Source organism: Ursus americanus, chromosome 6 (genome assembly GCF_024610735.1).
Source record: "Ursus americanus isolate L20-20 chromosome 6, mUrsAme1.1.p, whole genome shotgun sequence".
In the NCBI taxonomy this organism is placed as follows: Eukaryota; Metazoa; Chordata; class Mammalia; order Carnivora; family Ursidae; genus Ursus; species Ursus americanus.
This window is the reverse complement of record NC_142132.1, coordinates 33,688,608-33,705,381: the sequence shown is the minus strand read 5'-3', so window position 1 is coordinate 33,705,381 and position 16,774 is coordinate 33,688,608. Positions and strand designations below refer to the sequence as shown.

The following is a 16,774-nucleotide window of genomic DNA, read 5'->3' as shown; positions in this document are numbered from 1 at the left end:
AACCACTCTTAAGTTTGGTTTATTGATTTTATAACCTCTTTTACCTACTATAATACTGTGATTACCTGTAGCTGGAGATCACAGTGATTCTTGGTTTACTGTGAACTATAGAGATGGGTCTGATAAACTGACAAATATGTCATGTGCTTGCAGAATACTCTAGAAAGTAATTTATATTTGAAATATTCCCTAGCTGATGTAATGAGCCAATTATTTTAAATTCGTTATTATAAATTTCCACGAGGATATAATTTTCTCAACCTATTTAAAGTACTTCTAACTGTATTAATATATTTATGTCAAAGTTTGTATCTTTTTTTTTTTTTTTTTGGTGTAGGTAACCTGCTGTCTTCCAGTGTCTCTGCATTAGACACAATTACTACAACAGCACTTGGATCTCTCACATCTGTTCCAGAAAATGTGTCTATACGTGTTTCTCAGATATCTAATATGATATTTAAAGAACAATCATTAGCAGCAGAAAGTAAAACCGTACTTCAGACATTGATTGTTAGTAAATATTTTAAAGTATTTTTCAAGTGTTACTCTGCTAAGTCTTCAAAAACAATGTTTTCTGCTCTTTCATTTTAAGCTTTACAGACATGGTTATAAACATCACTTTAAGAGTACATTTATGTATACATTTTAAGATTTTATTTATTTGAGAGTGAGCGAGAGAGAGCATGAGCTGGGTGAAGGGCAGAGAGAGAAGTAGGCTCCCTGCTGAGCAGGGAGCCCAATGCGGGGTTTGATCCCGGGACTCTGGGATCATGACCTGAGCCGAAGGCAGATGCTTAACTGACTGAGCCACCCAGTGCCCCAGATTTATATCTATATATTTATATATAAATATATAAAATTTGTTTTTAAAGATTTTTATGTATTTATTTGAGAGAAAGAGAGTACGCATATGGGGCGCCTGGGTAGCGCAGTCGTTAAGTGTCTGCCTTCGGCTCAGGGCGTGATCCCAGCGTGATCTCTCCTCCGCTGGAAGCCTGCTTCTTCCTCTCCCAGTCCCCCTGCTTGTGTTCCCTCTCTCGCTGGCTGTCTCTCTGTCACATAAATAAATAAAATCTTTAAAAAAAAAAAACTTTATATAAAAAAAAAAGAGAGTATGCATATGAGAGAGCACAGTGGGGAGTAGGGGCAGAGGGAGAGGGGGAAGCAGACTCCCTGCTGAGCAGGGAGCTCAATGCAGGGCACCATCCCAGGACCCTGGGATCATGACCTGAGCCAAAGGCAGACGCTTAACCAACTAACTGAGCCACCCAGGCGCCCCCCAGGTTTATATTTTTAAAAGCAAATCTCTCCACTGTTTTTTCTCTCCCAGAAAGATTAACTTCCAAATGCATTTAACCAACATTTGAAATTCTTTTCACTTATATCTTGTAACATTAAGAGCAGGAATTAATAAGCCTAATAACTAGAAAGGGCAAGTTTAGCACCAGATCAGTTCAGGTAACCCATGAGTTGTTAGTTCGCTCAGAAATTGGTAAATCATCTTTTCCGCAAGTGTTCTGGAATGGTTATACTGGTGTTACAGTTGACCCAACCAGAGGGGATTATTAGATGTTTAATTTTAAAATTATGGTAATACGGAAAAGTGCAAGAAAAAGAACTGCTAGAATTCTGAAAACACATATGACAATTTTTGGGGTCATATCTGTGTGATCAAGCCCTTCTTAGCTGTAAGGCTCTTTTTCATAGTTCTATAGAAGCCACTCATCCAGTTATACTAGTATTATATCCTTCATAACTGATTTGGGTAATACTCTTTATTTTGTAATTGTATGATTTGCCTAGGAAGTCCTTGGCCATATTTCTTGTTTTCTTCATTTAGTTTCTCTGCCTCCCCTTTTAAGTCTAATGATGTTTGTTGAACATTTTCCAAGTGAATAACTGCAAATATTAGTTGACACTGCCTAGATTCAGTGCTTATATGACACTATTTGATAGACTTCATCAGTCACCCAAATTTGACAAAGTTAACAGATGCTCAGTTGGTACTACCTTTTAGGAAATTGATACGTGCACTAAATTCAAGATTGTATTTATTGATGTCTTCCTACCAAGTTCTGTACCACCTTGTAAACACTGCTGGAGTCAAAGAGATGACTGAGGGATGACTGCTGCTCCCACAGCATGAGTTGAAATGATATCTTTTCTTGCCGAAAGAATACCAATTGCCTTTCCTTTCACTCTTCACTAATTGTTTCTCTTATAGTTCCTCACCCTGCCTGAGTGAAGGGAACTTAAGGTCAGAGTTTTTTCCCTTTTTGTAAAAATCACCAATCTAATAAGAAAAAAAAAGTGCCCAATCTACCTTCTTAACTTTGTATATACCTTGACAAGAACCAGAACCTTGATAAGTTCTTCAGATATAATAGAATATGTCACCAGGTCTTCAAAGTTAAATACCTCCAGCTCAAAGCCTATCTTTGAAGGCTATTTGGTCTTAGCCTTTTTGACTAGTAACCTTAACTTGTTTGAAATTTGTTAAAATGTACTTGTGCAGTTTTTTAAGAAACTCCCTTTATTTGCATGCTGAAATCTTATCAAATGATTGTCATTTTCCCCTCTTCTGAATTCTTTGGACTTCTGTTGCATTAGACTGTTAAGAATCTATCGTATGCTACATGACCATTTTCTTAATTACTATAAGTAGGATTAAGTAACTTGTTGATGAATAGAAACTCTAGAAACAGGGGCGCCTGGGTGGCACAGCGGTTAAGCATCTGCCTTCGGCTCAGGGCGTGATTCTGGCGTTACGGGATCGAGCCCCACATCAGGCTCCTCCACTATGAGCCTGCTTCTTCCTCTCCCACTCCCTCTGTTGTGTTCCCTCTCTCGCTGGCTGTCTCTATCTCTGTTAAATAAATAAATAAAAATCTTTAAAAAAAAAAGAAACTCTAGAAACAAATAGGCTCTATAGGCTATAAAGATTAGAGAATGGAAACTTAGAATTTCACTATGCATGTGTTAACAAAGTATTTAAGATACTGTCATTTAACCAGCCAGGTTTATGGAAGTGAAAATATTCTTTTTAACCAGGATGTACTTAAGACTGACCTTCTAACTTCACTGGAAACAGTTTTATCCCCCACAATGGTGTCTATACTGAAAATCAACAGTCAACTAAAGCATATTTTCAAGACTTCATTGACAGTGGCTAGTAAGGTAACAAATATTATGCTCTTAATTTCTTAAAATCTAATTGTTGTTTAAGAAAAAAATTCAATCTGTGGCCAAATCTGTATACATGCAAAAGCCATGGGTTGTGATTTGGGAGGAGATAGGATGCTCGCTGCCATTGATGTGATCAACAGAATCATGGCTAGGAAAATTGAGAGAATGATCTTCATGATAAGTGTGCGTTTACATAGTATCATATATAGCATGCTACCATGGGTGGGTGAAGAAGACATGCACATTCATGTCTACATGCATTGCATGCACATATGCCTAAATATGCATAAAATATCTCTGGAATGTTTAAAAATGATTATAATTGTCTCTTGGAGTTGAGAGTGGAACTGGGGTTCCAGGGGCTGGAGAGGGAAGACTTCTCTGCATACCGTTTTCTAGCTTGTATGTATTCTGTTTCATAAGTGTTCAAAAAAAAAAAAAACCCAACATTAAACTAAAAAAACTAAAAAAATGTTTTTTTAATTAAAAGAAACTAACTTTTTCCTTCAAAGATAGAAGATCAGAAAAAGGAAATGGATGGCTTTCTCAGTACACTGTGTAACAATCTACACGAACTACAAGAAAATACACTTTCTTCCTTGGCTGAATCACAGAAGCTGTGTGAAAACTTAACTGAAGACCTGAAGACAATAAAAAAAATCCATTCACAGGTATCTCATTTAGGTGATTTGGGGAACGTAAAAAGGAAATTTTATAATCTTTAACTTGATAATCCCTGTTATGTAATCTGAATGTTGCAGAACTAATTTAGAAACCTGAAAAAACCATAACCACTCTTGCTTATAACAATAATTAATACAAAATAATTAAGAATATTTTTCTTGACCAATTAATATTTTAGGATTTGCTAGATTTAGAACCCTATGCTAAAGCTCTATAAGACAAACAAGAGGGGTGCCTGGGTGGCTCAGCCAGTTAAGCATCCAACTCCTGATTTCGGCGCAAGTCATGATCTCAGGATTGTGAGATTGAGCCCCAAGTCAGGCTCTGGACTCATAGGGGAGTCTGCTTGAGATTCTCTGCCTCTCCCTCCCTCTTTGCCCCTCCCCTGCTCACACTCTCTCTTTCTCTCTCAAATAAATAATAAATCAAATCTTTAAAAAAAAAAAAGATAAGATCATCCTTTCATCACACCAAGATGAAGCTAGAGAAAGATACCTTTGGGAGTGCAATTAGAAGAAAATGGTTATAGCATTTACAATGAATATATATCTACAGTAGAACTTGGTAAATTATTATTTTTCTAGGGTAACAAGGATACTTACTATCTTTCATAAACTGTATCCTGTCACTAATTTGTCTTATTTATGTCAGACATTTGAATTATAGCAAATTAATACAATTCTTTTTTTTTTTTCTGAGAGAGAGAGAGAGCCAGAGACAGAGTGCATGGATGCGCATGGTGGGAGGAAGAGCAGAGGGAGAGGGGAAGAGAGAATCTTAAGCAGGCCACACTGGGCTCCATGTGAGAGCGTGACCCGCGCTGAAACCAAGAGTCGGACGCAGAACCAACTGAGCCACCAAGGCACCCCAATTAATACAATTCTTAGTTTTTACTGATTGATTGTAAATGTAATTCACAACTTACCTTCCTCCATGGAAGCTGTTCCTTACTGCATTAGGCTTTAAACCTGAAACCAAACCTCCAAACCAGGGAAGTCATAATCTGTAAAGATCAGATATATGGAAAACAACTCCTGGTGTTCCCAAGGCCTGAGTAATAAATGTTTAAAGTTTTATTAAACGAGGCTAATTATTACGTGACAGAACCCTTTGGTCAATAAAACTATTGACATGATTTAGTGAGTAATAAAGATTTCTTTTTCTTTGGAAGTAAGGGAGATGGAATTCATATCCATGTCATCCAAAATGAGAAAGGAAATAAATCCAAGATTTTTAGGCAAGAGTTAAAATAACTCTTTGAAGTCAGAGTATTCATTTCCCAAGTTGATAAGCATGAAACTTTTTGGAGAAAGGATTAACAACAAATTAGTAAAAATAATCGTTAACGTTTCTGGAGCCACTCAATATGTGCTTATCCTGTCTATTACTAGCCTAGTTTTCTAATGAGGAAACCGAGGCCTTGAAACACGTAAGAGTATTTAGATCCTCTGAGAGTGGTAGTGGTGATTATAGTGTCTGAAAGGCATCTGCTTTTGAGTAGCTCTGTTTCTAGAACATAATCTTGCAGTTTGAAATTATAGCAGTTTCTCATACCTCTGCATCAACCTGTCTATAACTTTTCAGGCATATGTTCTAGGTAGATCAACTTTTTATGTATTAGCTGTTTCGAAATGTTTAAAATTGATAAGCAGCTGTTTAAAAACAAGCAAAACACCTATTATCCAAAAAGTATTTTAACATGAATGATTTGACTTCCCTGGCTTTACAGAATTTAAATTTATTAAGTGAGCTGTTTCTCAGATATTCTAGAACTTGAAGTTAGCACTAACAAAACAATTATGTGAAACTCTGAACATCTGTCTACATGTAGAGAAATCTAATAATATCTGCGTTTTCCTCTACTTTGAGACTAGTAAAAATACTGACAGACTTTATTCATAATCAGTCTTGGGTGTGTATTGTCAGCTGATGTGTATTTTAGAGATGTTGGTCAACTAATAGACTGAACAGTAAGAATGCTGGGTGCATGTTCAGCTCTTTCTTGGCCTTTAGTGTAGCTTCTTCATTTTGTAAGTTTAAATCCCTGTCGTGTTCTGTGCCTTATAAGAACTTGTTTTTGAAGATGCCAAGTATGAGCAAAGGTAAAATTATATTTTATTAATATGATCCAGCTAGATACTGTAAAATGTTTCAGCTTAAATAATTAATACTATTTTTGGACTGCTTGACCCATCAGATTATCACCGTTACTTTTCTCTTCTAGTAGTGTTATCAGTTAAGCAACTGGTGCTGTATACCTGTCAAAGTGGTTCTCAGAGCATAATGGGACATCTTGGTGTATTTGCTTAGTTTTGAGGTACACCGAAAGTAATTTGTTTCTAATAGTTAAGATAGCAAAGTTTGCTAATTGTTTACTTTTTGAAAAATTCCCTTAATATTATCCTTTTAATATCATTTACACTGCTTTCCTCTATGGATGAGAAGTGGAATTTAAGTTCTCTTGTTAAGAATTTGTATAATACTCAGCTGTAGGAAAATACTTCATGTCAATATAGAAGAAAAGTTCAGGTGTCATAATTTCAACCTCTTCCTCTTCCGCACCTTTCTTATAGGAACTTTGCCAGTTAATCAATCTTTGGGCAGAGAGATTCTGTGCCTTGGAAGAAAAGTGTGAAAACATCCAGAAACCACTTAGTAGCGTCCAAGAAAACACAGAACAGTAAGCACTTTTTAATTCTCTTCAATTTTTCTCTGCCTGAAACTATTTCAGAATAGAAGGCTTCAAACAGTACAAATACTATCAACCCGATTACTTGTTTAACATTTTATTATGTTTGCTTTCTCATTCTCATTCTCCCAGCCCCCTCTAATATTTTATATATAGACATCTTTACTGAACTAGCTGTCATAGGTTGTAGTCATAATGCTCACTTTCCCCTAAATACTTCAGTCTGGGAGCGCCTGGCTGGCTCAGTCTTTAAGCATCTGCCTTCAGCTCAGGTTATGATCCCAGGGTCCTGGGATCGAGCCCCGCATCAGGCTCCCTGCTCAACGGGAAGCCTGATTCTCCCTCTCCCACCCCCACTCCCCCTGCCGGTGTTCCCTCTCTCGCTGTGTCTCTCTCTGTCCAATAAATAAATAAAATCTTTAATAAATGAATACATACATACATACTTCAGTCTGTATTTCCTAAAAATAAGGATACTTTCTTATATTACCATAATATAATTATTTTAAATCAGAAAATTAATATCGATAACTCCTATTATCTAGTGTTACAGACTTAATTCAAATTTTGCCAATTGTCTCACTGATGTTCTTTATAGGAAAAGAAAAAGATTTTCCTCCTGCTCTGGGATTTAATCTAGGATCACACATTGCATTTGATTATCATGTCTCTTGAATCACCTTTAATCTGGAGTAGTTTCATAGTGTTTGTCTTGTATGACCTTTCCTTTTTCAACAGCACAGAATATTTATTTAGTACAGTGTCCCTCAGTTGGGATTGGCCTTCATGATTAATTGGAATTTCTCTGGAGCTCCTTTCAAGGTACTTTTCTTTGCCTTTAGTTTTTGGAGGTTTGATTATATTATGGTGTCTTATATATTTCTTTGAGGCTATCCTATTTGGATTTACTCAGATTCTTGAATCTGTTCACTTAATGCCTGTCAGCAGTTGTGGAAATTTTCACCCATTATTTGAACATTTTTCAGCTCTATATTCTTTCTCCTCTGCTTCTAGGACTTTGATGACACAAATGTTAGATATTTTACTGTGGTCCCATAGGTCTCTGAAGCTATAGTTTATTTTCTCTTTGTTGTTCAGATTGAGTACATTTTATGAACTGTCTTCATGTTCCTTTGTCATCTCTAACCTGTAGAACCCATTCAATGAGGTATTTTATTTCAGTTATTGGGTTTTTCAGTTTTATAATTTTCATTTCCTTCTTTTTTTTAATCTCTATTTCTTTGCTAAGATTTTTTAATTTTTTCTAAAAGTGTTTTAATTGCTCATTGAAACATTTTTATATGGCTGCTTTAAAATCCTTGACAGATTATTCCAACATCTGAATTATCTCAATGTTGGCACCTGTTGTCTTTTCTCATTCAAGTTGTGATTTTCTGGAATGTTGATTGTATCTTGAACATTTTGGTTATTACGTTAGGAGATTCAGAATCGTATTTAAGTCTTCTTTTTTGGCAGGCATTCACTTTTGTTTTGGATTAATGTGAAGGTCCTGGCCCAGTTCTGTGAGCTTTGGTTCCAAAGACAATTTTATTTTCAGAGCTCCTGCATTCGGATATGCTTCGTTTGGTGCTACCTATATGAAAAAAATTTGTATTCTGCTTTTGATGGATGAAATGTTCTATACAGGTCAATTAGGTCTAGTTGATTGATAGTGTTAATTGGGTCATCTGTATTCTTACTGAGTTTCTGCCTATTTGTTCTTTCAAATACTAAGAGAAGGGTGTTGAAATCTCCAATTACAATTTTAGATTTGTCTCTTTCTCATCAGTTTTATGATTTTGCTACATATATGCGATGCTCTGTTGTTAGATGCATACGCATTTAGGGTTGATACGTCCTGGAGGACTGACTCCTTTATCCTCATGTGATACCCCATTTTATCCCTGATAATCTTCCTTGTTCTGAAGTCTACTTTGTCTGAAACTAATATTAAGTACTTAGCTTTCCTTTGATTGCTATTTGCATATAATGTATTTCCATCCCTTTACTTTTGGCCTACGTCTATATATTTAAAGTGGATTTCTTGCAGATAACATGTAATTGGGTCTTGCTTTTTCATCACACTGAACAATGTATGACTTTTAACTGGTGTGTTTAGACCATTCTCATTTAAAGTATTGGTATAGTTGGGGGGCACCTGGGTGGCTCAGTCATTAAGCATCTGCCTTCCGCTCAGGGTGTGATCCCAGAAGCCCTGCATCGGGCTCCATGCTCCGTTGGGAGCCTGCTTCTTTCTCTCCCACTCCCCCTGCTTGTGTTCCCTCTCTCACTGGCTTTCTCTCTCTCTGTCAAATAAATAAATAAAAATCTTTTAAAAAAAATAAAAAATAAAGTATCGGTATGGTTGGATTAAAATCTACCATTTTGCTGTTTTCTCTTTGTTGCATATTCTGTGCTTTGTTTCCTTTTATTCCTTTCCTAATTTGAGTGTTTTTATGTTTTCATTTTATCTCTTCTATTGATTTATCATTTTTACTTTTTTTTCCCTTTTTTTTTTTTTTTTAAGACAGAGTGTGCATGAGCGCGGCAGTGGGGCGGGTAGGAGGATGGATGGTCAGAGGGAGAGAATCCTAAGCAGACTCTGAGATCATGACCTGAGCTGAAGTCAAGAGTTAGACACTTAACCAACTGAGCTACCCAAGCACCTCTTATTGTTTATACTTTTAAATTACCTTTTTTTAAAGTAGTTTTTCTAGGATTAATGATATACATTTTTAAATAATGTTAATACACTTTCAAGTATTTGCTGTTCCATGTGTGATAAAAGGACCTTATAACAGTATATTCCTAATTTTTCCTTCCCATCTCTTACGCATTGTTTTCATATATTTTGCTTTTGTGTATGCTATATACACCCAGGACATTGTTACTATGATTGCTTTCTTTTCTTTTTTAATGTGGCTACTAGATTTTTTTTTTTTTTTTTTGCTACTAGAAATTTTTTAATTATGTGGCTCATATTCTATTGAACAGTGCTGTTCTAGAATTCTGGCTATCACCTATTTTACTACCTAACTCCTATCATTAGGTTTTTCGATTCTATTGTTGATCCTATTCATTTTATCATTCCCCATTCTGAACTCTTCTTTCTAGACTCTAAGTCTAGAAAGTGTTTCCCCATGTTTTTTTCCAGTGTCTAGACTTAAGGATTTCTGGCTTTTTCAATAGCTCTGAAGGGAATACTAGAATAGGATTGAAATGGCTAAGGAACTATGATATAATTATAAGCTGTCTGCAAGCCATTTTTCCTATCTTCCTGACGTTTATTGCCTTTACCAGTGGTTTTCAAAGTGTTGTCCAGGGACGGTGTAAAGGAATCAGCCAGGAGTAGGGCTCAGGAATCTAGTGGAGGTTTATGTATACTGAAGTTTGGGACCCACTCACTGCCTTTGGCACTTATTGTCATGGATTGTAGTCACTCATGAATAAATTTGATCTTCCAACTAGGTTGTGATTCCTTGAGAAGACTAGGTTTGTGTTGATAGTTTCCAAGCTTATCACTTGAATTTCTTTTCCTTTTTCAATCATTTCCATTTAACCTGTAGTGGAACTTTGGTTTTCAAACTTTTTGCTTACTCATTTGGTTTCCTCGCATGGTGTACCATCTAGTGGTAATGGAGGGTAACTTTCATTCACTGAAGTTGAACTCTGAAGTCTTGAGAGGACTTTAGTTTTCTATCAGGGTTATATTGCAGTGAACTGTGTATGCTAGGTGTATAGTTTGTCACACCCCAATATAATCTCAATTATTAGAAAGCTTTATAATTGACTTTGTTTTATTTATTTATTTTTATTTTTAAAATTTTGTTTAAAAGATTTTATTAATTCATTTGACAGAGAGAGAGGCAGCCAGAGAGGGAACACAAGCAGGGGAGTGGGAGAGGGAGAAGCAGGCTTCCCGCAGAGCAGGGAGCCCGATGTGGGGCTTGATCCCAGAATGCTGGGATCATGACCTGAGCCGAGGCAGTTGCTTAACGACTGAGCCACCCAGGAGCCCCAGTTAACTTGGTTTTATAACATTTATAATTTTTACCGTTTATTTAAGGTCACCGGCAAGGCAAAACTGCTTAAGAACAGAATGACAGACTGATTGTGGACAATTTAGGGACTAGACTAGAGGCTGCAGGTGATGCCCTTAAGTAACATAATCTAGTAGGAGGAATAAAACACAGGGGCAGATTTTATTTTAGTAACTATAGTCATTATTCTAAGAGGTACAAATTAAAGCATCATATCTGTAGGAGAGCTGGAAGAGGTTTTATGGAAAAGAGGTCATTTCCAAAGGTCATTTAATGGCAGATATGAAGTCAGTCTGCAGTGAAAAGACACTGGCCAAAACATCCATTCTCAATGTAGAAGATTGATTAAGAACATGGGCTCTGGAGCCAGACTGCCTGGGTTCAAATATGCCTTTTTTTTTTTTTTTTTTAAGATTTTATTTATTTATGTGACAGAGAGACAGCCAGCGAGAGAGGGAACACAGCAGGGGGAGTGGGAGAGGAAGAAGCAGGCTCCCAGCGCAGGAGCCCGATGTGGGACTCGATCCTGGAACGCCAGGATCACGCTCTGAGCCGAAGGCAGCTGCCTAACTACTGCACTACCCAGGCGCCCCCAAATATGCCATTTTTGCACTGTGTGATCTTGGGCAAGTTACAGGTCTTTTGAGTCTTAGTTTTCCATTTTAACAATGTTCTCTTTTTCTATAGGAAATCTAAGGATATTATCAGCAAAACAACCTCTTTTAGTACACAATTTTGTGCTGATTGTGATGGCTTATCACAGGAACTCAGACACTTTAACCAAGAAGGTACAAAATTGGTTGAAGGGTCTGTGAAACATTGTGATAAACTCAGTAGCAACTTTGAAGTAGTATCTCAAGAGACCGAGCAGAGATGTGAGGCCCTGAACGCAAGCACGCTTTCTTTTTCTGAACAGTGGATATCTTGCTTAAATAAAAGGGAAGAAGAACTTCAGAACTTATTGGAGGTAATAACTTTGTAATTGGAACCTACTTTGGAGAGAGTAGTGATAATCGGAAAATTAAATATTCTTGGCGAAGAATTGGTTTCAAAACAGATAATATTTTAAAATAATGAATTAAGATTTTAAGCATAATAGTTGGTATGCTTATGCATGATCTAGTTTCATGTACATATCTCTTAGAGCTTGAAATTATTTAACTCCTGTGTCCGATCTGCCCTGTCTATCCTTGGTTTTTGACTTGTTAGTTCTTTCAGTTAAGGGCACCCTTTTTTTAAAATATAATTCAAACCTCTTATTACTTTAAATACAGGATATTGTTCTGATTGCTCAAAGGATACTTGATAGGTTTGGTGTGTGTGTTTGCTTTATCTTAACACTTGATGAGCCCTTTGTGGCTTGGTTTTCTTTCTGTGTTATAAAAGGACTTTGCTAAAATTCTCAGGAACTAGGTAAAAGAATATAAGTTAAAAAAAAAAAAGTAAGTATTTTAAGCTATATATAAGCTATTTTTACCAAAAGAAACCAGGACTAGTGGAGAAATAGCTGAGGTTTAAACAGAAACTATACCAGATAAGCCTAGACATCCTGTCATACCAGAAAGTAAGGGAGCTATTAAAGATTAGTGGGATTGTATCAAAGAAAACATAGGAGCCTACCTGATGACACTCCTTTGTTTAAAAATGGTATAATTTGAGTATCAAAAGGAATAATTGCTACAGTAGATTAAAATACATTAAATATATTAAAGCTATGAATTCATAAAAATCTCATAGGTTTGGTTTGTGTGTTTGCTTTATCTTAACACTTGATGAGCCCTTTGTGGCTTGGTTTTCTTTCTGTGTTATAAAAGGACTTTGCTAAAATTCTTTGTGGAAAGAATAGCAAAGAATGATCCTTTGGATCATGTTAGGGAAGCAGTGCATTATTCTGAAAACTGGTAAGTAACGGGAAACAGTTGAGCATCCACATGTCTTTGCCAAAAGAATCCTATCATGGTTTAGCAGGATAGTGGATGAAGAAAAGTGTTTCGAGGCGCCTGGGTGGCACAGCGGTTAAGCGTCTGCCTTCGGCTCAGGGTGTGATCCCAGTGTTATGGGATCGAGCCCCACATCAGGCTCCTCTGATGTGAGCCTGCTTCTTCCTCTCCCACTCCCCCTGCTTGTGTTCCCTCTCTCGCTGGCTGTCTCTGTCTCATAAATAAATTTTAAAAATCTTTAAAAAAAAAAAAAAAGAAAGAAAAGTGTTTCATAGAAGGACCCCAGCTAATGCAGAAGAAATGACAGAATTTGAAAACCATCATTTTGCAATCCTAGTGAGATAATCCCCGTGGACATTAATTACTGTGTATACCATTTGATAAAAACTGTTGGAGAACTGTGGGGGGTTTTTAATTTATTTTTTAAAAAGTTTTGTGCGGTTTTTTGTTTTGTTTTGTTTTTTAGTATTCTCTACACCCAACATGGGGCTCAAGCTCATGACCCTGAGATCAAGGGTCTCATGCTCTTCTGACTGAGCCAGCCAGGCGCCCCTTGATAGAGAACTTTATAATTAGTATTGTGATTACATGCAAACTCACTGATTAATCTTTTTTTCCTTTTTTTTTTTTTAATTTTATTTATTTTTTAAAGTAAACTCTACTTCCAACATGGGGCTTGAACTCAAAAACTTGAGATCAAGAGCCACATGCTCTACCAGCTGAGCCAGCTAGGTCCCCCAACTGATTAATCCTTTTTTTTTTTTTTTTTTAAGATTTTATTTTATTTATTTGACAGAGAGAGACAGTGAGAGAGGGAACACAAGCAGAGGCAGAGGGAGAAGGAGAAGCAGGCTTCCCGCTGAGCAGGGATGCCGATGTGGGGCGCCATCCCAGGACCCTGAGATCATGACCTGAGCCGAAGGCAGATACTTAGTGACTGAGCCATCCAGGCACCCCCCAACTGATTAATCTTAACATGAGAGACAGAACCAGGCATATGTGCTTTTAGCACCACCTACAAAATATTCTTGCCAAACAATTAAAAAAGTATGAGGAAAGATAGCCTGTATTAAAAGAGTTAAGACTAGAGGGTCTTAGGACCCAGTTTGCCTGGGAGAGTCCTCATTTACATATCTTGTTTGGAGGTAATTGTTATTAAGAATGGCCCTTTTCACCCCAAGAGTATCCCAGTTTGGGTGATAAATTATAGGTTATCTACTTAAGGTAGAGCAACCAAATCTAATGATAAATTCAAACAAATTGTGAAAAATATTTGAGATAATTGGTGAAGTTTGCATGCTGACTAGACCTTTGACATAAATCAGTGTTAAGTTTTTTAGATGTGAGAGTGATCTTAAAAAGCTCTTAACTCTTAGAGATGTATGCTGAAATAAATGGATGAAATGATACAGGATTTGCTTTAAAATAATTCTATGGGAGGAGGAGCAGTATTGGTTAGTCTTGTTTGATCTATACCCCATGTGTTGATAAATGTTGAGACTGTGTAGTCAAGACAGGGGGGTTAATTATGCTATTCTCTCTACTTTTGCATGTGTTTTTAAAACTTTTTACTATGGAAAATTTCAAGAGGAAATAATATATTGCCTAAAACACAACTTTGATTTTAATAATGAAAGCTCATCTGCATCATTTACAGGTTGTAAACCAAGGTTGTGAGGCTGCAAGTTCAGAGATTACTGAAAAATTAAATGGACATAAAGCAACTAATGAGAACCAGCGTAACATATTTTTGGGTCAGATAACTACTGATGAAGGAAAGTTAATGGCACAAAGTCTACAACTTAATGAAACCATAAAAATTGGTTTGACTAAGCTTAATTGCTTTCTACAACAGGATCTGAAACTGGATATCCCAACAGGTACTTTAAAGGGAAAGAGAATTGTTAATATTTTTGAAGTTGAAGTCAACCTTGTACTGTGCTAGATGTTCAGAAAAACCAGGTCCTGCTATTGCCTGATAGGAATTTACATCTCACTGTAGTCACCTCAGATGGAAAAGGTGGAACCCTAAAATATCTTCGATCAAGATTAGGTGACATGTACTTGTCATGAAATTTGGGCATTACAATCAATAAATTTTTACAAATATTTAGGGAACTGGCTTTGTTAAGATTTTTATTTTTTTTTTATTTTTATTTTTAAGATATTTATTTATTTTAGAGTGTGTGTGCAAGCGGGGTGGGAACAGAGGGGGAGGAACAAGCAGACTCCAGGCTGAGCAGAGCCCAAGGAGGGCTTGAGATCACGACCTGAGCCAAAATCAAGAGTCAGAAGCTTAACCAACTGGGCCACCCAGGCAGGCGCCCCTTTATTTTTATTTTGTTGAGAGAGAGAGCACACAGAAGTGGAGGAGTGGGGATGGGTGGGGAGGGGCAGAGGGAGAGAATTTTTTTTTTTTAAGAAAAGGTATTTTATTTTATTTTTTTAAAGATTTTATTTATTTATTTGAGAGAGTGTACAGGAGCCGGGGGGAAGGGGAGAGAGAGAGAGAGAGGGAGAAGCAGACCGCCTACTGAGCAGGGAGCCTGACATGGGGCTCTATCCTAGGACCCTGGGATCATGACCTGAGCTGAAGACAGATACTTAACCAACTGAGCCACCCAGGTGCCCCAAAGAGAAGATATTTTAAAAGCAAATAAAAAGAAAACCAGCAACCATCTATTCAGCACAGTTTGTAAAAAGGCATCTTAATACCAAAGATAGTAGAGGAATGTAATTACATAAATCTAGTTTAATGGAAAAAGCTCACCATATTGTGCATTTTCTTATGTGTACCTCTCATTTTGTCAGATGGCAAGACCATTTTAGGCTATAATGATTTAGGGTAGCCTTCATGAAAGAAGGTATGCAAGCTATTTAACAGGGTGAGTAATCGAACTATTCTTTGGATTGCATTTAGGGTTGCAGACCCTGTAAATTTACTAAAAATCACTGAGTAGATTTTATGGTATGTAAATTATGCTTCAAAGCTTTAAAAAAAAAAAGTATATATATATATATATATAGCAATTCTAAAAGGAGATGATGCTAAAGAATGTTCATTTATTTTTTCCACAAGAGTCCCGTAATATTTATTTCCACTTTTCAATGAAATTAGGAATATAAATGTTAAGGAAAAAGGCAAGTGCTTGTGTAAAATATGAGAGCATGAGTTCATTATAAAGAAATGTAATTGGAGGGCGCCTGGGTAGCTCAGTAGGTCGAGTATCTAACTTCAGTTCAGGTTATGATCTCAGGGTCCTGGGATCGAGCTCTGTGTTGGACTCTGCTCAGTGAGCAGTCTGCTTGTCACTCTGCCCCTCCCCCTGCTTGTTCTCTCTCCCTCTCTTTCAAATAAATAAATAAAATCATCATCATCAAAAAAAAAGAAATGTAATTGGTTAATATTTAGATGCCACCAAATTTACAGTGAAATGATTATCCTACTCAAGATCTTTTTGGGGAAAACTGTACTCTTATTCCAGGAATGCTGCCATTTCTCAGAACACTTCGATTCCTTTTAGAGCCTACAACCCATCTTTTGTACATCCTCAGAGATGGATAATTTCATGTTTGGGGGTAGGCTGAATCCTGAAAATAGTTGAGTCTATTTAAGATCATTTGTCAAGTTAGAAACTAGTAGTTGTAAGCAACCTATGCCTGACAAGTAACAAGACTGATTCCCATGTGCGGCAATGGTTAGATCTTTGGAAGACAGAGACTCATTGGGAAGTATACATTCTAATATAAAAAAAAAAAATCTTACTCATATCCCACACTTCAATTTTTTCCCATTTATGTAATGTCCACTAAAGGTACGACACCACAGAGGAAGAATTACTTCTACCCATCAACGCTGGTGAGAACCGAACCACGTGAACAGCTCCTTGATCAGTTGAAAAGGAAGCAGCCTGAACTGTTAATGATGCTGAACTGTTCGGAAAACAGCAAGGAAGACATCAGTCAGGTAAAATTTTAAGTGTAATTTTAGAACTCTTGCATAAACTCCTTAGGTCATCAACTTCATATGAAGAATTTTATTCTTTGCCCTTAAATCCTACCCTTTCGCATTAATGGTAGTCATTTTACCCTTAAGCCTGTTGCTTTTACTCTGGCTATTTTTTATTATTCAAGTAATAATGATAATAACCAATATTTATGTTGTGCTTATTATGTGCCAGTCTGTTCTAAGTGTTTTACGTATATATTTATTCAGTTAATATTCTCAGTAGCCT

At 36.6% G+C, this 16,774-nt stretch overlaps 1 protein-coding gene across 1 annotated transcript in view; it reads left to right on the top strand.

Moving 5' to 3' along the window:
* The window catches only part of KIF11 (kinesin family member 11), a 49,113-nt gene that overhangs the window by 28,340 nt on the left and 3,999 nt on the right, over nt 1–16,774 (top strand). The window contains exons 14-20 of the mRNA XM_045809998.2: nt 338–510; nt 3,052–3,177; nt 3,699–3,857; nt 6,444–6,550; nt 11,287–11,566; nt 14,197–14,419; nt 16,355–16,506. Coding sequence (XP_045665954.1) covers nt 338–510; nt 3,052–3,177; nt 3,699–3,857; nt 6,444–6,550; nt 11,287–11,566; nt 14,197–14,419; nt 16,355–16,506 — 1,220 coding nt within the window. The remainder of the gene's footprint in view (nt 1–337; nt 511–3,051; nt 3,178–3,698; nt 3,858–6,443; nt 6,551–11,286; nt 11,567–14,196; nt 14,420–16,354; nt 16,507–16,774) is intronic.